Source organism: Moschus berezovskii, chromosome 15 (genome assembly GCF_049115385.1).
Source record: "Moschus berezovskii isolate FMDL1 chromosome 15, NW_MosBer_1.0, whole genome shotgun sequence".
NCBI classification, from domain to species: Eukaryota; Metazoa; Chordata; class Mammalia; order Artiodactyla; family Moschidae; genus Moschus; species Moschus berezovskii.
In genome coordinates this window covers 12,822,588-12,849,983 of record NC_142474.1, presented here as the reverse complement: position 1 = coordinate 12,849,983, position 27,396 = coordinate 12,822,588, and the positions used below count along the sequence as shown (strand labels likewise).

At 49.3% G+C, this 27,396-nt stretch overlaps 1 protein-coding gene across 10 annotated transcripts in view; it reads right to left on the bottom strand.

Moving 5' to 3' along the window:
- PTPRT (protein tyrosine phosphatase receptor type T) overlaps window positions 1-27,396 on the bottom strand; it is a 1,139,542-nt gene that overhangs the window by 37,040 nt on the left and 1,075,106 nt on the right. For 5 of the 10 annotated variants that reach the window (XM_088843764.1, XM_088843761.1, XM_088843762.1 and 2 more), the window contains 7 exons: window positions 19,340-19,416; window positions 11,728-11,764; window positions 10,331-10,428; window positions 7,959-8,018; window positions 6,928-7,044; window positions 3,763-3,917; window positions 1,284-1,419 (listed from right to left, as the gene is read on the bottom strand). In XM_088843764.1, coding sequence (XP_088699890.1) covers window positions 1,284-1,419; window positions 3,763-3,917; window positions 6,928-7,044; window positions 7,959-8,018; window positions 10,331-10,428; window positions 11,728-11,764; window positions 19,340-19,416 — 680 coding nt within the window. The remainder of the gene's footprint in view (window positions 1-1,283; window positions 1,420-3,762; window positions 3,918-6,927; window positions 7,045-7,958; window positions 8,019-10,330; window positions 10,429-11,727; window positions 11,765-19,339; window positions 19,417-27,396) is intronic. The other 5 variants (XM_088843767.1, XM_088843765.1, XM_088843766.1 and 2 more) reach the window with 1 other exon arrangement.

The window sequence follows — 27,396 nt, the reverse complement described above, 5'->3', positions numbered from 1 at the left end:
GCCCACCAGGCAGAAGCTGGTGCTGTTACTTCCAGGCCCCCAACAAACATTTGTGGAGTGACTCTTCTGCAGGACTCGGCCCATCTCCTCATATGAAATGTTTACCAGAGGTGTCATGATGCTCTTATCAGAACGTCTGTCTCCTTCACCTGACAGCAAAGACCATGATGCATCTAATGCCAGGCAGCAGACTGCCTTCCACGTGCATGAACCTCGGAACAAATAAAGCAGCCTCTTGGCTTTAGCAGCCTCTCTAAGAAGCCTGGAGCCCAGCCTGTGGGAGCTGGCTCGGAGCCCGCAGCAGGGTCCTAGGGTCTAACAGCCTGTAAGTGAGGAGACTGCCCGCAGAGCCAGTGGTGACCGGCCAGGCCCAGGGCCATGGGGGGATTTCTCCCTGCAGGCTGATGATGGATGCAGCTATCTGCCCCAGCTCTGCCGCCTGGGCACCTACAGCTGCATTAGAACCAGAAGATGGGGAGACCAGGGCTTCCGGGAGTGGGGCTGGCAGAAAAGGCTTCCTAGGGAGGCGGTGTGGTTCAGGGGAAAGCACTGGGCCTTGGGGTCACCAGGTCCCAAGTCCTACAACTATGTGGCTATGTGAAGCTTTGGGGACACCATTTCTCAGTTTCTTCATCTATAAAATGGGGGTGCTAGCAGGAGTGACCCCTTAGGGTTGTTGTAAGGAGCAGAAATAATATGCTGAATACAGAGGACCTGGGGTGACGCCTGGCACAGAGTAGGAGCTTGGCAATAAAGATGAACGCCTTCCCTGTCCCTCACATCTGGGGCTCTCCATCCGGACCCCTGGAGGCCCGCCTCTCCTGTGCAGGCAGGGGTTGTGCGTTCTCTCTCTTGGAGGCCCTGGAGCCTGGCTCAGGAACTCAGGAACTTTACCGAGGGAGCCATCCCTGCACGGCCTCACGTGATACTCGGCACACAGTAAGCATTCAGTCAATGCCAGTCCCTTCCTTCTCTCTCTTCTCCTTCACCCAAGGCAGGGACCCTATTCAGAGAAGGTCTGGAACTTGCCATTCAGTCACTGCTTAGATGCCCTCAGAGATGGGGCCCCCAGCACCATCCTCACTGGTGGGAGCCCATGACTGGGGGACCTCAGGCTGGCAGGGCTGTCCTAGCTTCTGTGATGGTCTCACCATAGCCAGCCACGTATCCAGCCTCTCCCGTTTCTCCCACGCCCAGGTCTCTTTCTGTAGGATGCCTCCAGCCCTGGCTCCTCCTTGGCCAGGGCTGCAGGGGGCCAGGCCAGCCTCCACCCCGGGACTCACCTCCGTCTGCACCAGGTTGACCCTCTGGGCCCGGAGCTCACGCACGCAGTTGAAGATGTCCACCACCCCTTCGTTCTCGGCCATGTCGAGCATGGTGTCGATGGCGATGAAGCAGCCCGTCCTTCCGGCTCCAGCACTGCGAGAGAGGACAGGCATCTGCGTTAGGGACCCTGGGGTGGGGCCAGCTCTGTCTCTGAGGACCCTGCAGACAGGCAGTACTGCAAAGGGCAGACAGAACGCTCTGTCTGGGATTCAGACAGAATCCCAGTGTGGGCGGGAAACCCTAAGCAAATGACTAAACTGAGCCTCAGCTCTCTCTTTCCAACAAGCTGCCTGGTTTCTATGAGCCTCAGTTTTCTTACATGTAACACTCCTTCCTACGGGGTGCTTGGGAGGACTGCTCAGTTTATTTCAGCTTCACATAGCAATTAAGCGCTTACTATTTGGGGTCAGACCCTTGGGATCCAGTCCTGACTTGACCACTTACTAGCTGTGTGACCCTGAGTAAATGACTTAATCTCTCTGGGTTTCAATACCCTCATCCGTAGAACGAGAATGATAATAACAGCGTTAACAGCACAATACATGTAAATTGCATGAAATTATGTTGGTAAAGCACAATGCGTGCAAATTGCTTCGCCCTGTGCCTGGCTACACAGCCATTTCTCATACATGGTTGTTACTTCTAGTCAACAAACATTTATTGAGCACTGGATGCTGGGCTCAGGAGCGGCGATGTAAAGATGAGTCAGAGGTGGTTCTTTCCCTGAAGGATTAACAGTCTGGGGAGGGGACAGTATCGCGATGCAGAGAAGAGCAATCTTTTTACACACGTGCCTACTGTATGTCTGCAGTTCTCTTAGGTGTGCAATATATCACTCAATGTGTGTTAGTCGCTCAGTCGTGTCCGACTCTTTGTGACCCCCTGGACTGTAGCTCGTCAGGCTCCTTTGTCCATGGAATTCTCCAGGCAAGTATACTGGAGTTCTAGCCATTCCCTTCTCCAGGGGATCTTTCCGACCCAGGGATCTAACCCGGGTCTTCTGTACAGCAGGCATATTCTTTACCATCTGAGCCACCAGGGAAGCCCACACAGTATATGCTGGCCAACCCATCTAATCTTTAGGACAGCCTTGGGACTGGGTACCACTCTGCTCAGGTGTGACAGGTGAGTTGCTATGGAGATACAGACTTGGGGACATCATGTAAGGAGGGCCTCGCAAACACTTTCCAGTGTCTCCTTTCTTCCTGATGCCTGCTCTGGCTGTTCTCTGAGATATGGGGCTTGTTCAGGTGCCCAGTTGTGTCCGACTCTTTGCGACCCCATGGAGTGCAGCATGCCAGGCTTCCCTGTCCTTCACCGTCTCCCAGAGCTTGCTCAAATTCATGTCCATTGAGTCAATGATGCCATCCAGCCATTGAGGGTGAACGTTTTACTGCCCTTGGATTGTCACGAGGCAGAGATATATCCGGGATACTTAAGAGTCCGGAGGGCGATCAGTATGCCCTCCTCATCCTCAGTGGCCTCATCTGGGGAATGGGGTTTCTGATTCACACTCTGCTGTTGTGATAAAGGCACATGGACTGCCTGAGAAAGGGGATCTGGGACAGCTGCAGCCCATGGCGTCTCTCCTTGAACTGGCTCAAGGCCTTGAGCGATGTGTCAGGGCAGAAGTAACCTGCGTGCAGTTAAGAGCACGCAGGGTCTGTAAAGATGGACTGGGCCCAAGGTCACATTGGAAAAGCGCTGGGAGGGAGGGAGTGAGCACGCTGGCCTTCAGGTCCGGATATCTGCCCTCCTCTGACTCCGGATGCCCTTGACACGACACTGCATCTCCATCCAGGAGGATTCTAGGACGTGCCTGTCATTCCCAATGTGACTTTCTGGGTCAGAGCTGAAAATATCCCTTTTCCATAATAAGGTAAAACCTGACACTGTCCATCTTCTCTCTATGAAGGATCCTGTAGGCCAGTAATTGATTTTTAAAACAACAGAAATGAAGAAACGCATACTTCCAGGGGGCACCCCACCACCATACCAAGGAGCTGAGGGGGAGCATCTGGGGAAAAATCATGTTTAATATCCTGATTCTGCTATTTCATACCTTTGCGACCCGAACAAAGCATCTGCCTTCACAGTGCCTTGGTTTTCTCATTTGTAAAATGGGAATGATACCCACAGCCACCTCTCAAGGTTGGGTGAGAAGTAAATGAAGTGACGTGGGTGAAGTGCACATGGAGCAGGTGCTGTCAGTGCCAAGGCCGTGCCCTCAGGGCAACAGCAATAATGACAAACTGCTGCTGCTACTACTACTGTGGTTGTTTAGACCTCAGGACCCTGGTCTCATCAGAAAGGGCTGGGCAGAGGAGACACAGGAGGGTGCACTTAAAGCAAAGGATCAAGGCCACTGGACCACCCCCTCACCGAGACAGCAGAGTGGCAGAGGCCTCCTTGCTTGGTGGGGGGCCTTTCACTTACCTGCAGTGGACCACTATGGGCCCGGCTTCCGGGGGGTTGAGGAACTTGACCTGGCGGACAAAGCCCAGGAGGCCGGTGGCATAGCAGGGGACGCCGTGGTCGGGCCAGCTGGTGAAGTGGAAGAGCCGGAGCTCCCGGATCTCATGGTAGCCTTTCTGAGGAGAGAACGGGCCTCTGTTCCTCCAGCTGCTGCCCACCTCCCCACGGCGAGCCCTGAGGCCACGAGCAGCCACATCCAGCCTCCCTGCTGTTAGGGAGGACAAGGCCCTCAGGGGGTTAATAGGTGTTGGAGGGATTCAGCACCTGCCACATCCGGGAACTTGGGAAGGACACATGGTAAACCTGACCGCTCCGCTGCAGGACTTCTCAGAGCCGAGCTGTGCTAAAGCGCATGCTGAATTCCCGAGGGGTCTGATAACACCCACGCTGTTTGCCCGCAGGACCCTCTTTTGATAAATGCTTTATGGGACTTATATTCAGCAGAACAGATTCAGAAAAATGGTAGCCTTTGACTCCAAGGTCAAGTTGTTTCCAGGGGAACATGAGGCCTTTCAGTGTCGGAGGACCGGCGTTCTTCCATTCTCCAGTCTTGTCTGTCACAGTCTCCATGACTTTCAAAGTCAGAAAGGCAGACTTCTTTTGCATTAGATTCTTATTTGGGATGATAAAATAGGAAACAAAGAAAAGCAGAACTTCTCTGGCTGATGGGGGCGGTGGAGTCTCATGCTCCCATTTTTCCCTTCCCCTCCCTTCCCGCTCCAGGCTAAAGGGCGGTTCTCAACTAGTCCACAGTCAAGGGCCCCTAACCACTTTCTCTACTTAGCAATCTCCTGCAGATATTAGAGGCGCTGAATAGGAAAGGTGTTTGATTGTTCATTTTTCCAAGATATTCAGGGTGGGTTATCTGTACCCAGCCTTGTGTTAGGCACTGCTGCTGCTGCTGCTGCTAAGTCGCTTCAGTCGTGTCCGACTCTGTGCGACCCCATAGATGGCAGCCGACCAGGCTCCGCCGTCCCTGGGATTCTCCAGGCAAGAACACTGGAGTGGGTTGCCATTTCCTTCTCCAATGTGTGAAAGCGAAAAGGGAAAGTGAAGTCGCTCAGTCGTGTCCGACTAGTAGCGACCCCATGGACTGCAGCCTACCAGGCTCCTCTGTCCATGGGATTTTCTAGGCAAGAGTACTGGAGTGGCTTGCCATTGCCTTCTCGTGTTAGGCACTAGGAAGGTGGAAATAAAACCATAGTCCCTGTCCCTGGAACAGAGCATAGTGTAATGGGGGAGACAGGCCCCGAAGTGGACCTTTAATTCCATTAAAGTACAGAAAGGAGTGTGTACATTAGGGAGAGGAGAAATCAGAGAAGGCTTCCTGAAGGAAGGGGTGCCTGACCTGAGTCTTGAAACATATTAACAGTGAAAATATATAGCTGATGTTTATGAAGCATCACCTATGTGCCTGTTACTCTTCTGATGACTTCAATGTATTCATTCATTTAATCCTCATATCATCATCTCTGTTTTAGGGACGAGGAAAGTGGGGCTAAAGCAAGGTTAAGGAATGTGTCCAAGGTCGCACAACCAGTAAGCTGTAAAGTTACAATCTAAAGCCTGGCTGTCTGGCTCCACAGTCCGTCCTCCTAATGTTATGATACACTGAGGCCTGAGTGATACACAGTGGAAGAGATGGAGGAATTCCGAGGCAAAGAAGCATCTGGGCAAAGGCCCAGGGACAGGGCTTAGCCTAGTACATGAACAGAATCACAAACAGCCTAGAGAAGCTCCGGAGGAGAGTGGAAGACAGGCAGTGATGGGCAGTGGGGCCTAGGGAATGGGAGGCTGGGCGGGGGTTTGATCCTGGAAGGCTTTGTATTCCACTTTAAGATCTCCAGACTTCATCCCAGAGGCACTGGGGAGCCATAGTTGGATCTCATCCCAGAGGCACTGGGGGTAGTCGGACCTCATCCTAGAGGCACTGGGAGCCATATTCGGACCTCAACCCAGGGGCACTGGGGAGCCATAGTCAGACTTCATCCCAGAGGCACCGGGGAGCCATAGTCGGACCTCATCCCAGAGGCACTGGGGAGCCACAGTTGGACCTCATCCCAGAGGCACTAGGGAGCCATAGCTGGACCTCATCCTAGAGGCACTGGGGAGCCGTGGGGAGGACTCCCAGGCGGTAGCACAGAAGGGGAAGGGCAGCACCAGATGGGCACTTGGGGAGGATCACGAAAGCTGCTACGTGGAGGATGGGTTTGGTTGGGTGAGTTGGGGGGCTGTGTCGAAGGCACTGATGCTCACCCAGATGCTCTTATCTGGGCCGGTGCACCCATCCCCAGCTCCCTTGACCTTGGCTGTAGAGAGCTCACAGTTACCCCTGCTTCACAGAGTTGCTCTCAGCTATACAGGAGCCATGCCCCTTGGGAGCATGACTTGGTCAGTTTGCCCACGACTGAGGGGTTTCCCAGGGTATGGGGGTTTCAGTGCTAAAGCCAGGGTGGTCCTGGGGCAAACCAGGATGATGGTTTACCCTTGTGGATATGCAGTGGGGTTGGGCTTAGTGGGCTAGTTCTCAAAGCATTGACATCCCAATGCTTTTGCATCCTCAGGCTTGTGGTCACTTGGATCATCAATACTGGTGTTTTCATAAAATGGCAACTATGGCTTTAACAACTAAAATGACTCCAGACACTGGTGGGACAGAGTTACCCCCAGTTGAGAAGCACAGGCCCTGAACATGTCAAGATTTTCTTTCCCCTCCAGACTCTGCATGCGTCTTTCCCCCTGCCTGGGGTAGTATTCCTCCTGCTCTTCCCTTGGCGGGCTCTTTCTCACCCTTCATTGTCTGCTTAAATGCCTCCTCCTTCAGGAAGCCCTCTCTGATCACCTCATCCTCCCATGGATTTCTGTTTCCCCCCTTGGTGTGTTTCCTTTGTGACTTTTATCACTGTATGTCCTTATTCTATCCCTTAATCTAGTGAATTCCATTTGTCCTTCCTGCTAGGGGTGAGATCCTTTGGAGCAGGCTCTAGTCTATGCTGACTCCTGATCTCCCCTGGTGCCCAGTACAGGATGGGGGCAGGGCAGCCCCTCGGTCACCGTGAGTCCTGAATGAGGAAACCAGTTGGCTGGTGTGGGGGACAGGCTGTACACAGCCGCAGGGCCGCTTACCTTCTGGACGGTGAAGGTGCGGATGACGTACTCCGCCAGGGGCTCTGTTTCGATCAGGGTGACTTTGATGTCTCCGTAGACCTCTGTGTCATCGGGCCAGTAGCGTACACACTTCACCTGCAGGAAAGGACAGGGACAGTACGAGTGAGCAGATAGCCAAGTATGCGCAGCCGTCTCATCTGGCCTTCCCGTCCTAATAAACTCAAGGGCGACCTCAGTGGACTTGCAGTCAAGGGGTTCCCAGCTGGCCAATTGAAACTGTTAAGTTGCTCAGTCATGTCCGACTCTTTGCGATCCCATGGACCGTAGCCCGCCAGGCTCCTCTGTCCATGGAATTTTCCAGGCAAGAATACTGGAGTTGGTTGCCACGCCCTTCTCCAGGGGATCTTCCTGACCAGGGATTGAACCTGTCTCCTGCATTGCAGGCAGATTCCTTACCAACTGAGCCACCAGGGAGGCCCTCCCAGCTGGCCAGGGAGGGTTGGGGAGGGGCAAAATGCACAGGGACAGGCTGGCTCCCAGAGGAGCCGGAGTTGTGGGGAATAAACGGGGTACCTTCCTTGGCAGAGTTCCTGGTACTTTTCAAACCCATGATCACACTAAGAGATCAACTAGATCTGGGTGAGACCTCCCAATGGTACAGGTGAGCATCACGCTCAAACTGGGAGGTTTGGTGACTCGTCCAAGGTCATGTGGCCAGTTTTCTGTCTTTAGCAGAGTCCTCTTTCTGTGATAGGCTAGGGTAGCTGAGTAATATCAGCAGAGATAAGAATAAAAGGTGGGAAATAGTGCAGAGGTGGAAGCGGACATGGCTGGGAGAGGGACTTTAATATTACGAGGTGGGGCTTGTGGGCCTTAAGGAGAAAGGCTGAAGGAAGGTGCTGGGCTCTGAAGGAAGACATTTGCCACTGCTCTCTGCCCCGCGTGTGGGTGCAGACGCTGTGAACAAGCGACTCCCACACCTGGCTGAGAGTCACATGCCGCGGGAGGAGAAAGAGATGGTTTTCCCCTTAAAAGAACAAAAGTATTACCATTCCAGGGGACGCCGCGCGGCCCAGAGTGGCATTTCCCACAGTGTGTCCCGCTGGGTGCTGATAGGTGTTAGGTAAAAAAAAAACAACAAAAAAAACAAAAACAAGAAACAAAAACAACAAAAACAGGTTTTGTGGTCAAATGAGTTTGGGAAATGCTGGATCAAACAAAGCTAAATAGGCCGTTTTTGCTACAGGACTGCTCAGCTGCTTGAATGTGCTAACGCTAACATCTTTGCAATTTCTCCGAAAGGGGTGAAGAGTCCACAGCATTTCCCAAACGTATTTAACCATGGAACCCTCTGCTAGCTAAGCATCCTGCAGACTAGCAGCCCGTGGAACCCACTTAGGGAAATGCTGGTTTAGTGCAACAGGGTGTGGAGGCAAACAGATGCACTGTTTGTTCTAACTCTGTGTAGCTGTGTGGCTTCCAGGAAGTCCTGAGACCTCTCTGAGTCTCAGTTTCCTGTGATGAATAGTAGCTAACACTGTCTAATGGCTTTAACCCCCTCTAGCCCTGCTGACTAAGTCTTCTACTAATGCTTTACACAGATTACTTTAATGACTGGTCACCATACTCTGATGAAGTAGATATTACTACTAGCCCTATTTTGTTTTACACTTGAGGAATTGGAAGCAGAGGGAACCTAAGAAAATTGCTCAGGATCAAGTGTCAGTAAGGGGGCGCAGGGAGCCAGGATGCAAAGCCAGGCCATCTGAATAATGACCAGAAACATCGTCCCGGAAAACTGCTGGGAGGATAAAGTGAAACAATGCATAACCAGTGTCTGGCAGAGAACTTGGCTCCTTCTCGGAACTCCATGAAGAGATGGCTCTCCTGTCCCTTCCCCCAATCAAATTAGGCTCATAATCAAGGGAATCTGTCTCCAGTGGGGACATCTGTAGAACAGGCTAGAATGTGCCTCCAAATTCTTAAATCCTGGGCTGGATATGTGGTCCACAGTAGCTGCTCCCTGGGCCAGAGTCCCTGGGGAGCAGTCCTGATCATGACCTCCAGAATGAGTCAATAGTCCAGAGAAAGTGGCGAGGTTCTGTCTAAATGACTTTATGGCAGTTACTCCACCCCTTGGAGTCTGCTCCCTCATCTGTAAAACCGGGGAATGACCTCAATAAGAGTGGGCTCAAGAACAAAGTCTCTTCTGGCCCTAAACACCTATTAGGCCATGAGATGGCCACAGCCATGAATGATGACTGAGAGCCCAGATCCTCCCCCTGCCCATTATCTGGGAGGCTGGGACTCCTTTAATTTTACTGGATTATCTGGTTCTTTGCAAAACAAAAACTTACCTGCGCACTCTCTAGTTAGAGCACGTGACAAGTAAAGAGCCCTTCTTAATTCTAGTGTCTGTGCAGCCTGCCTATAAACCCAGCAGCCCGCCCACACCACACACGCCACAGTTTATCAAGCAGGTGAAAGTGAGCTGACAAGAGCAGACCCATTTTTAAGCCCTAGGAGTCGCTAAGGAGCGCAGAGGAGAGAGTCAAGATGAGCACAGTGAGAGACCAAGGTCTGACCCTGAAGAATGTCAAAGCTTCGAGGAGCAGAGGGGCAGATGCTGCTGAGAGGCTGAGTGCCATGGGAAGAGAGAAATGGCCGTTGGATGTGTCGACATGAAGGATGCTGTGGACACCGACTGACGCTGTATGGAGGGAACAGCTATCGGAGGGGGTGGAAGAGAACGGACGTGAAGAAGCGGAACCTGTGTGTGGGTCCTCAGAGGTGGGCGGAAAAGTAGGGTCAAGAGGAAGCAGTTTTGTTTGCTTGTTTTCCATTTTTAAGGGGGGAGGTTCTCAGGATGTTTGTATGCTGAGGAAAATGATCTAGCAATGGGAAAGAATTACTTTCCAAGTGAGAGGGGAAGGATGAGAAATTTTTGAGCGGAATCTGTGATTCAGGGCACTAGGATTGCCTTTGAAAGGGCAAGAGTCATTTCTTCTATCATAGGAGGCTGGGCCATAAGAAAGAGCCAATAGTCTACCACTGAAGCTCAACAGAAACAGCCAGGTCTTATGGCTCAGCCCAATAATAGAGGGGAAGGATGAGAAGATGGTTGTGGACACGAGCAGGATGCAGCTTTGCGGTGTGGAGATGAGAGTTCACATCTGATGGCTGTGACTTCCTCAGTCTACGAGATGAGAGCATCAGCAGAGCGTGAGGGTGGAGACAGGGGTGGGGTGGGGTGTGAAGGGTGGAGACCTTCATTCCTCGAGTGTGAACGGGAGGCAGGGTTTCTCCCTCGGAGGGGCCATGAGGGTGAACCGTGGCACGAGAGGCGCTTGGAACAGAGAGACGCTGGGCAGTGGCTCGCCAGCCAGCATCCTCTATCCAGGCAGCCGCGGGAGGGGCTTACCCTGCCCACTTCCACGAGGTTTGTGACCATGACGATGCTGGCCGAGTTCTCCTGCCAGATCATTCTCCAGAAGTCCTTTACGGTCTCCTGCATGGGACCTGCCAACAGAGAACGGGACAGGGTCAACGGCTGAAACTGCCAGGAAACAGACAAGAGGCTTGTCCCTCGCGGCTGGGCAGTGAAGGCTCCGGATGGGTCAATAACAGTGAGGTCAGCCTTCCCTGTCAGACACCCAAGTAGCTGAGACTGGGGCATTAGAGCAGCCATGCTCCGACCTGCAGGGTCTGCATGCCGCAGCGTCTCCTCTTCATTGTCCTCTTGCTCAGACTCTTCCCAGAGGCTCCACTTTCCCACCAACCCACCATCTTGTATTTGGGGTAAATATCATAGCTTAAGGGAATTTTCAAACATTGGGCTCTAGCTCCTCAGTGAGAGATGGGAAGGCAATTGAGGTCAGGGTGGGGTGAGAGGGCAGGGGAGCCACCAGGAGTCAGATGCTGAGAACACAAACAGGAGAGGCCCGATTCTCAGCTTGACAAATGCATCTGCCTGGAGCTGGGGCAGAAAGCAGGGCAAAAAAGAGAAAAGAAATGGGAGACAGGATCTGAGAGTCCAAAGCAATTTCCTTGGAAATTTCTTTTTTAATGTCCTGGGCCTTCATTGTTTTTAAAATTACAAGAGTAATACATCCTTTTGATACAAAATTTGGAATGCCATTTCTCTATATAAATATATCTGTATGTATTTATTATAAGAAGCATTATATCTACTATAGGCATTTCTCCTTGCCCTTAAAAATTCTTACCATGAAAATTTTCACAGCTGCATAATTTTCCATAATATAGAAGTATCACACTTTAACCAATCTAACATGTGTTGGGCACTGAAGATTTTTCACTTGTTTTCCTAGTCGATAACACTCTGAAGGGTAGGTATCTTTATATATGTCATTGCCCACATATATAATCACCCACAGGATTTCCTCCCAGAACAGTTTGAGAGGGAGAGTAATTTTTAGATCTTCTGATAACACCCTAGTAAGTTGCTTTCTAGGAGAGTTGGCCTCCTGTTTCTTCTAGGTGTACAGCCATCGAGGAGATAAGGCACCGTCAGCTTCAGTTGGGGATGGTGGGTATTGATGGCATGTGCCTGAGGCTAGTGCTTTTGGTCCAGGCCCCTCTCTCTTGACCATTTCCCAGTGACACCTCCCTCCTTTCTCCCTTATGTCCCTCCCCAACTTCCATTGCTGAACCTGTCACCTCCTTCCTTCCCAAACAAACAAATGGACAACCTAAAGACTTCTGGAGCCTATCCAGCCCTGCTCCTATGTAATGTCTTGGCTGGTGGAAGCGTCTTGCACTCTCTCCATGTAAGGCAAGGGCCCTTTTGGCTCTTACCTTGAGTTGCAATGTAGTGCCGAGGTCGATGGTACCCCTGGATGAGAAGAGAAAAGCACAGTGAAGGGCCTGTAGTCTAAGTTTGCGAATGGCACAGTACTAATAATTATCCTTTCCAAGGCTTGGTTTCCTTATAAACTAAGGCTAGCATTAGACATTTCCCAGACAAGTGGTGAAGATTAAATAAGCTAATGCATATAAAATGCTAAGTCAATCACTAAATGTTAGCTGTTCTTTTGGTTCCTTGTCAGGGGCCCCAAACAGGCTTGCCTTGGAGCCATGGACTGGGAGCCAAGATTGGATGAGCATCAGCTGTGGCCAGGCACACCCAGAAAGAGGTGGAGAAGGAATTTTCAGGTTTCTGTGGGACATCACCCACCACCAAGCCTTTCCTGAGCCATGATTACATGCAGAACACTGTGCAAGGCCCCAGAGGGCACCAGAGAGAAAACAACAATTACACTGTTGACTCCCTGCATTAGTAACAATTAGAGAAAGAAAACTGGGAAGGCTGCCACACTGCCCTCTCTGCCACATGGAACGGAAGTTCCTTTCACTGGAGAGGGCCCCAGGTGGGTGTGACCCGGAGACTGACAAAGCCATTTTCTAATTCAGAGATATTTTCCTGTACATTTCAGGGTCTTCAGTAGACCCTGCTGGGCTCTGATGTCGGGTTACTCTGGTGCCTCATCAGCCTAATCACTGGGGAGAGGCTGAGGATTAGGTAGAAGTTCAAGTTCTGGAGACAGACCTGTATTTAATACATGACACTGAACGTAATCAGTAATAACTGGATGGCTAATAAGTAAACGAATGAATGGGTACGTCTAAAAGACACAGATGCCGAACATGGAGCCTGTCGGTGGGAAGGCTGTTGGAGAGTCCTGAAATTCCACTTATAATCTCAGGAGAAAACAAGCCATAAAGTTCAATGAACTAATAAACCGTCAGTCCCAACCCAAGGCCAGTGTCATGGCTACAACGGTTGGATTAACCACCAGGAATCAATCCACCCACCTAGACTCTTTGTATGAGTGGTCCTATCTTCTTAGGAAAGTTGTCAGCTTCCTGGAGACTAACACTGCCTCCTAAGTTTTAAAAAATTGTCCGTGGAGCCTAGTACAGTGTGAAACCCAGAGTGAACGCCCAATAAACAAGCTCTGGAAAGAGACCAACCAGGATGGCAGCATATAATTACTAGAGAAATGCAAATCAACACCTCACACCGGTCAGAATGGTCTATACTTAAAAAAAAAGTCTACAAGTAACACATGCTAGAGAGGGTGTGGAGAAAAGGGAACAGTCCCACATTGCTGATGGGAATGTAAACTGGAGCAAGCCAGCATACTGTGGAGAACAGTATGGAGGTTCCTCAGAAAACTAAAAATAGAGTTGCCATATGATCCAGCAATCCCACACCTGGACGTATATCCAGACAAAGCTATAATTCAAAGAGACACATGTACCCTGTGTTCATAACAGCACTATTTACAATAGCCAAGACATGGAAACAATGTCTAAGGACAGATGAATGGATAAAGAAAATGTGGTGCATTTAGACAACGGAATACCACTCAGCCATAAAGAAGAACAAAATAATGCCACTTGTGGCAATTTTGATGGATCTAGAGATTATCATACTAAGTGAAGTAAGTCAGTGAAAGTTGCTCAGTCTTTTCTGATTCCTTGCGACCCCATAGACTATACAGTCCAAGGAATTCTCCAGGCCAGAATACTGGAGGGGGTAGCCATACCCTTCTCCAGGGGATCTTCCCAACCCAAGGACTGAACCCAGGTCTCCGTCATTGCAGGAGGATTCTTTACCAGCTGAGCCACAAGGGAAGTCCGAAATAAGTCAGAGAAAGACTAATACTACATGATGTCACACATGTGGAATCCAGAATAGATACAAATCAACATATCTGCGAAACAGACTCACAGACATAGAGGGCAGACTTGTAGTCACCAAGGGGGAGAGGGGGTGGGGGCGGATGGACTGGGAGTCTGGGATTAGCAGATGCAAACTTTTACTGGTGTCTATTAAGCAACAAGGTCCTACTGTACAGGAGGCGCTGGCGGTAAAGAATCTGCCTGCCAGTGTAGGAGATGCACGAGAGGCGGGTTTGATCCCTGGGTCAGGAAGATCCCCTGGAGTAGGAGATGGCGCCCCACTCCACTATCCTTGGCTGGAAAATTCCATGGGCAGAGGAACCTGGCCGGCTACAGTCCACGGGGCCACAGAGAGTTGGACACGACTGAGCACACGTACACACACTGTCTAGCACAGGGAACTGCGCTCAACATCCTGTGATAAACTGTAATGGAAAATAATACGAAAAGAACATAAAGAGCTGTATAACTGGGCCACTGTGCTGCACAGCAGAAACGAACACCAGCACAGTAAAGCAACTATGCTTCAATAAAATAAATTGTTTAAAAAGAAAGAAAACCAGCATAGCACGGTGGTTATGTGCTCAGACTCTGAATTTAATAGCCTGGGTGTGAATCCTGGCTCTGTTTCTTATGGGCTGTGTGGTCTGGGACAGGTTACTTAACCTCCTGTGCCTTAATTGATTTTTGCTGTTAAATGGGGATAACAGCGTTTACATTATAGCCTTGCGGTTAGGATTAAGTGAGTTAATATATGACCGTTACCACGTGTCAGGCAGTAGTCTAGAGTTTAACATAAACGCCTTTGCTATTATTATTTTACTGTGTATCAGGAAAGCATTTATTGAGTGCCTACCACGGTTCAAAGTCTGTGTTGGCCGTGAGGGAGACCCTGAGATGGTGAACCCTCCCCTCCTCTCTGCTCCCCCTATAGATGTAGTGCCTGAGACCCTCTCTGAGCCGTGAGCGGTAGGGAGAACAGTGAGGCCCGGAGAGCTCTGTTCCTCCCAGTCAAGACCAGCCGTGGTTTTCAGGATCACAGGAAAGACAGACTCTGGGAGTTTCCCTGAGTAGGTCTGGGACTAGAACATAGTACCCTGGGGTGTGGAAAGATGGGGTCTCTCAAGTCCATGGTCTTCTGTCATTCCTGCCATCATTCCTTCTTACAGCCCTTGTCCTCCCTGATCTGGGCCAAGGCCTCATGCTGGCCTCCCTGCCCCCTACCTGCCCATCTGGTCCCACAGCCCATCTGCTTCCTGCCAGGGTGAACGTCCCAATGCCCACCTGGTTATTATTAATATTTCTCCACTTAAAAGCCTGCAGTGGCTCCCTGCCTGTATAATAACGTCCAGATGCTTTAGCGTGGGCCTGAGCACCTGTCTCCATCCTTATCTCCAGACTCATTCCCAGCTGTCCCTCTTGAGGCCCTTCCAGGTACCCTATGTCCCCAGCTTCCCACACTGCACTTCAAATGAACCCTCTTTCCTCCAGAGCAGTCCTGCAGGGCTTGGGAGATGCCCAATCAAGACCCTTATAATGTATGTTACAGTAAGCTTTTTTTTTTTTTTATACCTTCTCTTTCTGGGCCATTGGATAGGCTACCCAGAGCTGGGTACAGTTTTTTCAGCACAGGATGGCTGGGGCATACATGCATGGACACATCTTTTGAGGTGAGCTTGGGGCACTCTTTTAACGCCCCAGTTGGCAGACAAAAGGCAAAAGACAAAATGCATGGACTCTGGAAGATTCCAATGCACTTCCCTGGTGGCTCAGATGGTAAAGAAACCGCCTGCAATGCGGGAGACCTGGGTTTGATCCCTGGGTCAGAAAAATCCCCTGGAGAAGGGAAAGGCAACCCGCTCCAGTATTCTTGCCTGGGGAATTCCAAGGACAGAGGAGCCCGGTGGGCCTCAGTCCATGTGGTTGGCAAAAGGGTCTGACACGACTGAGCGACTGTCACTTCATTCACAATGAGCTTCAGTGTCAGTGGGGTGGAATTCTGAGCAAGGCGTTCACACTTCAATTGTGGGGGTTAGATGACTTGGGTTCACTATGCTGTTCATTTGTTTAGTCACTCAGTCCTTCAATATTCAATCCACAGGTATTAACCGAGCATCTACTACTCTGCACAAGGCCCTAGAGATACAAAAGTGGACCAGATGAATGTGGGCTCAGGTTCTAAGCAGCTTGTAGATGTCAACAAGTTGAGATAAGGGCCACCGAAGAAAAGATCTAGGGCTCTGAGGAGCTCGCCGGGGAGTGGACTCAACCAAGGAGGCCAGAGAAGTGTTCTCTGTGAGGTCACTGCAGTTGAACGGGCCTCTTAAGCCTGGTTTGCCCATCTCAACACCCCTGTGACTCCCATTTCATCCCTGAAGCAATATTCTTAGCTTTCCTCCCACTCTCCCCACGCTTGCTGGCTGTCATGTTTCCATCCACAGGCCTTAGCGCTGGCCCTTCCCTGGGACTGCGTCAGCTGTGTCTGTCCCCATATAACCCAGGGGTTTGCTCTCCCCTCCTATCCAGGCTTCTGCTGCGACAGCAGTAACCCCCACAGACAGTCCATCCTGACACCTTTTTTTTTGGGGGGGGTGTGCTTTCTCTGCTTTACTTTTCTTCAGGGCACTTAACACCAAAGTCTTTGTTTATTTACATGCTTAGCGTCTGTTTGCCCAGTTGAATGAAAGCTCCAGCAGGGCAGGGTTGTAATGGGCTGGCTCATGGCTGTGTCCCCAGCACAGAGAAGTCTGCCTTGGCCATCGTCTTGATAAATGCATATGCAATGAATGCCTGCCTGCTGCGTGCCTGTCCACACATGGCTCCTGAGTCCAGAGACCCTCTCTGGCCTCTTGGAACCCATATGGTTCCCTGAAAGAAAACATGCTAACGACCAGACTTTAGCAATTGGAGATAAAAGGAAATGGACTGCTCATTTGGGGTTCCTTCGGGGATCTGCCAAGAGCTGGTGCAGAAGCTTCCTAACCTTAAAAGAACTTTGAATTCATTGAAGACCCACCTACACAGCACACAGATCAACCGCAAACCTGCGCTGGGCCTGCCTCCATCTGTCTGTGAGCAATGGGAAAGAGGTCTGCATCCCAAACGCATTTATCTCACTCTGTACTCACGCATCTGTTACTTGCTGGGGACCCAGATATGATATTTATTTCCAGACTGGTAATTTATAACGGATTCAAGGGGCCAATGCATCCTCGGGTGTGAAACAAACCTGCCAGCGGGATGGTTCAGATGACAGCAGAACCGTGGCCTCTGGAGGCCTAGACAGGGCTGGCCCCTTTTAGCTCAGTATCCAAACAGAGCTGTTTTAATGCAGCATCAAGATCCAACTGGATAAATGATTCCAGCATGGGCAGTCAGCCCTTTGGAGGGCTGGATTTCTGGCTGGGTGGAAACTCAGGCCAAGGGGTGAGCCCGATAGCTACCTAGGGTGAATCCTGCCAGGCATGCCCATCGTGACCCCGGGAATTGCGACTCTGCTGGAGTATAGAGTAGGCCCCCAGGGGAACTGGTGCAGTCCCCCTTCCCTCCACCCTGAACTGCTAACACTGTGCTGGAAGCTTGTGCTTGGCGTCTTCTCTGTCCCTCCACTGACCCTCTGTTCCTTTCCATGACCTGCTCGTGACAGAGGCTGTGTCTATCTAGACCTCTATGGAACCCAGTTCCTAACCACACGCAGACCCTTTGTTAGCATTTCAGAGGGAATGCTGAAGGAATTCATTTCAGAGGGAATTCAGTGCAAGGAGCTGGTTATACAGGTGATGGTGGAGCTGAGAGGCAAAACAGAGAACAGTGGGCCGCCCAGAGATCGGCAGCAGCAAGAGGCTACAGCCACCCCTAGAATCAGCAGGTATAATGGGAGACAGAGAAGCTTCCAGAGCCCAGGAGCTGGGGCCACCTTGTTGAGGCTGGAACACCCTGGTGGTCCTGGCGGATGGAGCTGGAGCCACTGCTGGAGCTGCCATCCCAGGAAGCAAGAGAGGTGGAGAAATATGATGGCTTCTCCCTTCCTTTCACCCTCCTATCTCCCATTGCGCCTTCCTTAAAGGGGTCAGCTCTCTCTCCTCTCTGTAACCACCACCCCGCTGCCTCCCTCTGCCCACATACACACCAGCAACGCAAAGCAGAACGGGGAAAGACATGGAATAGATCAGAGGGCAAAAGGTAAATGTCTAAGGTGAGGCTTAATGCATACTTGTTGAATCAGTGAATCATCTGGCTCAGCTTAGATTATGGGAAATTCTAAAGCCTGCCACAGTACCGTATAGCTTGTCTATAAAAACACCTGGGAGTCAGAAGGACCCAGGATGAACTCTAAGCCTTTCGTCAAGGTTCTTGTGCCTCCCAGCTGAGGCCCCAAGAAGCCTGGCTTGCACCAGTCATGCTGGGGTGTCTCTCTGGCCCCATTGACCATGCTTCCCTTTTACAAACTCTCTCACGTCCATGGACACCTCTCTCAGCTCCTGTTGTATTTAGTCCCTTCCTCCATGTTCTCTGGAACACTGAAGCAGCCCCTTTTCTAATTTGGGGTCTTAATCTCAGACCCTCTTCTCTCTTATCTGTCTTAACCTCAGCAATAGATAAGCCATCCCACAGCTTAGCTTTGAACCTGTCACTTCCTTGATCAAACACTTTCCACAGCTTCCTCTTGCCTACAAAATAAAGTCTGACTTCCTATGTTTGATCATAAACCATCCATGATCCAGCGCCAGCCTTATTTTTCTCTATTCCCATTACAGAGTCTCTGCTCCCCTCACACTTTGCTGCACCATAGCCTCTGCCACTTCTCAGCTCGTGCGGTTCTTTGGCCAGAGGCCCATCTCCCCCCTCTTTGATTTTAAATTCTACCTGTGCTTAAAGCTTTGGTTCACATCGCACTTCACATTCCTGATGGAAGGGTGACTTCCCCCCCCACCTCTGAATCCCTGTGGCATTTTATCTGAACTTATGACACTCACTTTCTAGTTTGCCCTGGAATTATTGATGTGCACAGCTTATCTTCCTGCTAAGGTTTTAGAAGGTAGAGACCATGGCATTTTTAGCTTTCTGGTTCCCACAGCATCCAACTCTGAAATTGTCATTACATAAATGGCTGTACCTTCAAATGAATGAATGAATAGGCAAACAGACACACACACACACAAGAATTAATGGGACTTCCCTGAGGTATAGCAGTTAGGAATTTGCCTGTCAAAGCAGGGGACACGGGTTTGATATCTGGTCTGGGAACATTCCACATGCCATGGGGCAAGCAAGTCCATGCATCATAACTACTGAAGCCTGTGAGCCCTAGAGCCTTGGCTCTGCAATAAGAAGAGTCACCGCAATGAGAAACCCTTGAACTACAACTAGAGAGTAGCCCCTGCTTGCTGCATCTAGAGAAAGCCTCTGCACAGCAATGAAGATCCAGTACAGCAAACAAATACATAAATAAAAATTTTTAAAACTGAAGAACTAATGGGTCAATGAACAAGGCTGGCCATCCTGGGCTCCACAGAGCAGACCGCTCAAGCCAGCCTGAAAATGGGTGCATCTTTAGATGGATAATCAGCTTGGGTTACATGAGTGACAGGGAGGAGCCAGGCCCTGCGGACTTGCTCTAGGAGGGCCACTGTCGAGGTGACTGGCTGGGGGGAGAGTCACAGATTTGAGTCTGCTGCAGCCCGCCCAGAACCCAGCCCCTCAGCCCCGTGGAGAGCCTCACATCAATGTAGTTGGCGTTGATGTAGTCGGAGTGTGGGTCTCCGTCCAGCACCAGCAGCCTCACTCGAGAATGGTCATCTGCAGAGAGAGCAGAAAACAAGGGGGTGAGTGATCAGAGGGCTTCGGGCGAGGAGCCAGCTCTGCCTGCTTTAGAGCCACCATCTATCTATCAGCACACACCAGGCATCATGCCAGTGACACACACATTCTCCTTGAACCCCCAGCATCACCCTCAGTTATTATCCCCATTTACAGATGAGGAAGTTGAGGCTCAGGGAAGATTACTCTGCCTTACAAAGGGCCGATACATGCTCCTCTTTTTTCCCACCTGCCCTTCTGGTTCTGGTTTTGTCATTACTTACTGGGTCACCTGTCTCTTTAAATCTTAGGGATTTTGTCATTAAAAGCGGGTAGAGATGCCTCTGCAGAGGACAATGAAGGAAAGACCGCGTGAAAACACTCTGGAAGTGTCTCAGGAAGTGCGATCAGGATTAATACGCTCCATTTTCATGCTTTCTTAAAACCAGCAAATGTATCTATTTTCTACGAGTGTACAAATGCTTTCCTTTTGCCTCTTGGAGTATTATTGCAAACAGATTGTCAGCCACATACTGTTATCAATACTATCATTCAAGTGAAGCTGACTAAGTCATTATAAAAGAGGTCATCAATAACTAAAAATCGTGTTTCAGAGAATACCATTTTAAACACAATCTAGGCATAAACAAGATGTGAAGGCTTTAGTCAATGGCATGCTTAGTCCAAATAACACCAAATAAAAACAATTAAGGAAAAAAAACCTTCTTCAGCAGAAGAATCAGACTAATCCTCTACAGTTAATTCAAGTGAGCTCCGACAAGCTAAAAGACACACAAACAGAACATCCGGGTTGGGTCCAGTGAGGGGGAGAGGCTCAGCTTGCTGTCCCCATCACTGGGTTCACATCGCCGAGTGCTGCTGCATCCACTGGCAGGGCTGGGCTTCCCCAAAGGTGGACTGGGGAGCTCTGGGCACCCACAGGGGTCTATGGGGATCAAGGAAGTCGGGTCAGCTTATCCTGTGGGCCTTTTCCAGAACTTTGCAGTTTATAAGCATATCTGTTACCACAAAGCGGAAACCCCAAGAACAGGGACATGACGTGTTTTGCTCCCTGTTCCAGCCTCTGCATAGGTACTCGATAAGTACTTGGTGAGCAGGTGAATGGATTATCTCTCTGGACTCTCACGGTGACCTGGGAGAGAAGCAGGATGGATGCTGTTAACCTTTGTTACAAATGAGGAAACTGAGGCTCCCAAGGACTGACGGGCCACATGGTCAGTGGATGGTGGAGCCTAGAAGAGTGAGGTTCTCTTAACTCTGAGCTCAGACACTCCTGATTCCCAAGAGGGGGCTAAGCAGGATAGGAGTAAGCACTTCAAGAGTACTTGTGCTTAGTCGCTCAGTCGTGTCTGACTCTTTGCGACCCCATGGGGACTGGAGCCTGCCAGACTCCTCTGTCCATGAGATTTCCCAGGCAAGAATCCTGGAGTGGGTTGCTATTTCCTTCTCCGTGGGTGCACAGCAGAGGCTTAACGACAGTGAAGTGGTTAACTAGGTGATGGAAGAGTTGAGAGGCCAAAGGGAGGAGGGAGGAGTAATTCGGAAATAAACACTCACAAGGAGACAGTGCCTCCCCAGGGAAGGTGGGACAGAGGGAGGAAGCAAGGGCCCCGGAGCCTGGGGAGGGGGGCACCTGTGGGAGCTGGAGCTGCGGTGGCCTCTCTGGTGGGAGCTGGAGAAAAGGAAGAGACTCCCTGGCTGTTCAGGAAGGTACTTGTGATGGGGACAGAGGGGAGAGATACCCCGGCTTTTTCCTTTCTCCCGCCTTACAATCTCCAACACCAGTGCCCATCACTGGCCAAACCGAGCTGGTGGCCAGCTGACAAGAGGTGGGGAGAAATGCGACCTGAGGGGTCAGCTCCCTGTGATGGAAGGTTGAGCAGGAGAAGGCAAAGAATGGGATCCAGGATGGACAAGCAGGCTGGGGCTACCACCCTACATCTGTTCATTCATTAACTAATCGATTCAAAAATTATTCACTGAGGACTTCCATGGTGGTCCAGTGGTTAAGAATCTGCCTGTCAATGCAGGGGACACAGGGTCGATCCCACATACTACAGGGCAACTAAGCCTGAGCACAACAACCATGAAAGCCTGCGAAGAGAAGTCATGCGTCGAGAAGCCCATACCCCGCAACTAGAGAAAGCCCGTGCGCAGCAATGAAGACCCAGCACAGCCACAGATAAAATAATAAAAACTCAGTGAGTCTGACCACTATAAAAAACGATTCACTGAGCATCCGTTGTGCGCCAGGCACTGCGCTACACTGGATGCCACATTCCTCACTCCTCATAGGGAGGAGTTTCCGTGGAAGCAACCAGAGGCGGGGAAGGAGGTGTAAGTTATCCCTGTGGGTAAGTGGGGCAGTGGGGTGTAAAGTGGGGAAGGAATTTGAAGCTAATCTTTCTGGAGTGTATGGCAGACACTGAAGGCTTTATAATCATATATTTCCCCAAATAGCTCTACAGACTATTATCCTAATATCACTATTATAACAATGATGTGATATTCTACCCATTTCACAGATGAAGAAACTGGGGCTCATAGAGGTTAAGCAAGTTTCCTATGTTACACAGTTTGCAAGTGGCAAAGCTGGGATTCTCTCAGGACTGTCTGACCTTGAATCTCTGCTCTGTTCACACAGTATGCTGACCCTGGACTTCTAGCATCTTGCAGGCACTGGGGTCTGTGCAAGGGTCTGGTCCCCAGCTCCTGCACTGGGATTTCTTGGGGAACATCCACCCAGCAGGGCTTCAAACAAGATCCAGCACCCGACTGAGCTCATACTGTTTAGCCTTATTACCGGTGGTTACAAAAAACTACAAGCCTCAAAAAAGTGAAAAATGCAAAATGTGTTTTCACTCATTGGTCTCACTAATGACTTACTGATTCAAAAATCTCCTTTATTTATTGAGTTATGCCTGCCTTTGGGATCTACAGCACTGGGAACAGAGGTTTAAAATGTTGAAAGGGTATTTCCTTTAATATAAAATGGAATTTAAAGTCTGAAAGCAAATATGATTTAAAAAGAAACAGAAACATTTCTTTTAGCTACCTGTTCTTAAAGATGAGCGGTGTCTTTACCACCAGGTATTTGTCAGTGTCATCTCTTCATTTATTAAGAATAAGTTCAGGGATTTTGTGGCTAGTCTGGTGGCTAAGACCTCTCAATGCAGGAGGCCCAGGTTAGATCCCTGGTCAGAGAACAAGATCCCACGTGCTGCAACAAAGATGGAAGACCCACGTGCTGCAAGTTAAGACCTGGGACCGCCAAATAAACGCACAGCTTTGGGAAGTGATATGTGAACGAGGTACCAAAGGTAAGACTTGACCAATGGACAATGAAGAAGGGTCTCTGCGTCAGAGAGAACAAATGCAGGAGTAACAGCAGGCGTCCTGGAAAAGCAAGCATATTGGATGAGCTACAAACAGGGTTTCTTGTCTTGTGAACATGGAGTGGGTGGGGATTAGCAGCCGGATAAGAAGCAGAGGAGGTGGGTGGGGCTTCGGCTACAGAGGGCTTTCTATTCCCTATCCAAGCGCTTACATGCAAGTCACCAAGCCAGGCTCCGCAGAGCATCCAAATAGAGCCTCTTTTCTGAGACAGTGGGAACATACTTTAGTACAAGATGATCAAGATTTATTCTCACACGGGCTATCCTGTGGCAAGCAGGATAGCAGGCCTGGTAATGGGAGGTCTGAAGCTAGGAGTCAGTTCTGGGGGCAAATCTTAGTTCCATCACTTAGCAAGTCCATTGATCTCCCTAAGCCTTGGATTCCTTAGCAAAATGCTATATAGCTAAATACTATACAGCTCTGAGAATACTGGGAGGATTAAATGAGAAAATGCAGGCACGAAAAGGGTGAGGATGTTAAGAGAATGAAAAGACAAGCCATAGATTTGGAGAAAATATTTGAAAAAGACTATCTGATAAAGGCCTTGTATCCACAGTATACAAAGAACTCTTAAAACTCAACAATAAGAAAACGGACTAATTAAAAAATGGGCAAAAGATCTGAACCAAAAGGACATCAAAAAGGATGTACAGACAAAAGGTGAGCCAATGAAAAGATGTTCAGTATCATATGTCATTTGCTGTTGGTGGTGTTCAATTACTAAGTTGTGTCTGACTCTTTGTGACCTCAAGGACCGCAGCATGCCAGGCTTCCTTGTCCTTCACTATCTCCTGGAGTTTGCTCAAACTCATTTTCATTGAGTTGGTGATACTATCTAACCATCTCATCCTCGGCCACCCCCTTCTCCTTTTCCCTTCAATCTTTCCCAGCATATGTCATTGGGAACCGAAAACTTAAAAAACAAGAAGCTACCTCTACACACCTACCAGAATGGCCAAAATTCAGAATCCTGATAACACCAAATGCTGGTGAGGATGTGGAGCAACCGGAATGCTCATTCGTTGCTGATGGGAAAGCAAAATCTATACAGCCAGTCTGGAAGATAGTTTGGTAATTTCTTCTAAAACTAAACACACTCTTATCATATGATCCAACAATTTCTGTCCGATATTTGCCCAAATGAGTTGAAACTTACCGTCCACACAAAACCTGCACATGAATGGTTATGTCAGGTTTACTCACAACTGCCAAAATTTAGAAATTAACAAGATCTCTTTCAATAGGTAAATGGATAAGCAAGTCATAGTGGACTGTGAAGAAAGCTGATCGCCGAAGAATTGATGCTTTTGAACTGTGGTGCTGGAGAAGACTCTTGAGAGTCCCTTGGCCTGCAAGGAGATCCAACCAGTGCATTCTAAAGGAGATCAATCCTGGGTGTTCATTGGAAGGACTGATGCTAAAGCTGAAACTCCAATACTTTGGCCACCTCATGAGACGAGTTGACTCACTGGAAAAGACTCTGATGCTGGGAAAGGTTGGGGGCGGGAGGAGAAGGGGACGACAGAGAATGAGATGGCTGGATGGCATCACCGACTCGATGGACATGAGTTTGAGTGAACTCCGGGAGTTGGTGATGGACAGGGAGACCTGGTGTGCTGTGATTCATGGGGTTGCAGAGTCGGATACGACTGAGCAACTGAACTGACTGACTGACTGAGCACATCCAAACGATGGGACAGTCTTTGGTAATACAAAGAAATGAATTCTTAAGGCATGAAAAGATATGGTGGAAATATAAATGCACACTGTTAAGTGAAAAAGCCAGCCTGAAAGCCTTCATATTGTATGGTTCCAACTCTATAACATTCTGGAGAAGGAAAAACTGTGGAGGCAGTAAAAAGATCCATGGTTTCCAGGGACCTTTGGGGAGATGAATAGGTGGAGCACAGAGGGTATTTAGGGCAGTGAAACCTCTGCAGGATCCCTTACTGGTGGATAGAATTGCACAATACAGGGTGGATTCAAATGTAAAGAATGGACTTCAGCTAATAATAATGGATCAATTTTGTTTCACCATTGTAACAAATGTATCACACTGATGCAAGATGTTAAAAATAGGGGATACTGAATGTGGGTGGGAGGTAGTGGGTAGAGGAACTCTGGACATTCTGCTTAATTTTTCTGAACCTAAAACTGCCCTTTAAAAAACAAAAGTGTGACGACGGTGCCTAGTATGCAGCAGGTGCTTGATAAATGATGGCCCTGGGCTGGATGTGAGGTGGGCAGTGAGCTGATGGCAGAGGTGGTTAGAAACTTTATGCTTCCTATTTGTCCTTCTGTACAAAATGTCAATCCATCTTTCTGCAGAGGCAGAGTTATTGTGTATATTCATGAAAGGGCAGAATTCAGCTATGGGTCCACCAGAAAGGCATTGCAAGGAGTAGCACTGCCCTCATGGTTTATTTATTCCTTCTGGGAGCTGCTAATATTATTCTGTGTCTCCTTCCCCTTCTAACTTTATATAATTAGAAGGATAAAAAATTGTGTTTATCCAGACGTACATGGAGAAAGATGGGGCAGCCGGCAATGTAAAGGAATTTATACAAAGTAATTTACAAGCAGCCCAGAACACTCATTATGCTTTATCTATATTTTGCAAGCTTGAGAAACAGCTAATCTGGTACTCCTTGTTTGATATTCAAGACGAGGGAGGAAGTCACACAGAGGAGAAACAAGCTCCTCGATGGTGATGTCAGAGGAACTGCAAGAGCCTGGCCAGGAGATGAAAGGCCAGCTCTGGCTCAAGGGGAGGAAAAAACCAGTGGAAGGTTTTTCCCTTCCAGCAGAAGGAAGACATAACTGGAAAGCCATGGAGATCCAAAAAGCACCCCACCTCCCTGCCCCAACACAACTCAAGAGGAACGAAAACACTGTCCCTCTAGAACCAACCTGTTCCTCGTAGAAGTTTAACAAACAGCTCTCTGGAGAAAGCAGTGGCCCTGATCTGCAACATCTGCTGACTTCTGTGATATAAATACTACCACCATGACTGATACCAAGCTGCCAACCTGGCATCAACGAGCCCACAGAATTCCTGAAAATTTCCCCATCAGCTCCAGGACACCACTGACCTGACCATACCCCACAGTGGTTTGCATGGTGAGGGTTTGGGGCCTATTTCCCAGTCCAGCCCCATGCTTCCCTCCTCACATATTACCCTTCTTTCTGTTGCTCAAATGCAATGATGTCTGCTCTGACCACAGGGGCTTTGCACGTGTAAAGGGACACCCTCAACCCCACGAGGCTGGCAACATCTCATTCTTCAGCTCTCAGCTCAATCTTCCTTTCTCAGGAAACCTGTGAGCTTTCCATCTTAGACTCTGATAGCTTCCTGTACTTGTCTTCAGAGCTCTTAGGACAGTTATATTTCTGAGACTATCGGACTAACCCATGGCTCTCCTCCACACCCTATTTAAGAAAGGGCACCCCGTTTACTAAACCCTCTACAGGGTACGGCACAGAGTAGGTGTTCAACAATTATCTGTTCAATATATGAATTATACTGTGTTTGAAAGGCTGAGAACCAGAAAGGGGCTAGGTCCTTTGCTTTTAGCCATACAACTGATTTTAGGTAACTTGGTTTGAGTTCCGGGCTCTTCCCTGTACACAAGGCTGGCATAGTGAGCCTGGATCCTGGCTCAAATTCTTCCGCTCCTTGTAGCTGACCCTCACCCCACCTGCAGACCCAAGATTGGCGGCCAGCTGTTGCCTTCAGCAGGAGAGAGGCAGAGGACGGGCAGGCTCTGAAGGCAGACCTGAGGTCTATCACTAACCCTATCATCTGAGGCAGCTGACTTACTTTCCCTGAGCCTCACTTCACCCAATAACATCATCAAAACCCTCTCCACCTCTGCAAACTTGTAAGGATGAAAAGCAGTAAGAAACGAAAGTACCTGCTGTATTTTAAGAGCTCAGTGCAAATATGCAAATTCAGTTTTACTATTGTTTTAGACCAGTGGTTTTCAAAATATAGACCCTTGGCCAATAGTATCAAAGATACCTGGGAACTCTTTAGAAATACCAGTACTTGAGTCCCCGCCCAGACCCACCGAATCAGAAACTCTGGGATGGGGATGAGTAAGTTGCATTTTAATAAGCCCTCCAGGAGATTCTGTTGCACACTCAGGTGTGAATGTACAGATCATTCAGTGTTCAGTTATTTAACATAGGGGTGCCATGGCACTTCAATATGTCTTGGGCAAGACGAAAATATCTTACTGAAACTGGCCCATGAGACTAGAGACCCACCTGCATTGCGTGTAAGGTACAAAAATTAATCTTTGTGAAATGTGTAAGATTGTTCCAGGTACTATTCCAGAAGCCTATGGATGCCACGCCATTTGATTCTCACAGGAACCCATTTTATGGATGAGGAAAATCAAGGCTCCAAGAAGTTGAATGACTTAAAGAGAAGGTGTAAGGTTGAGAGCTTCCTTATAAAGTGGTAGGGACCCTACCCCTCCAACCCCCACCACTGAGACCCGCTGTTTCCATACCCCATCTATGCCAGTCTGACTCTGACACCATCCCATCTCACTGTGT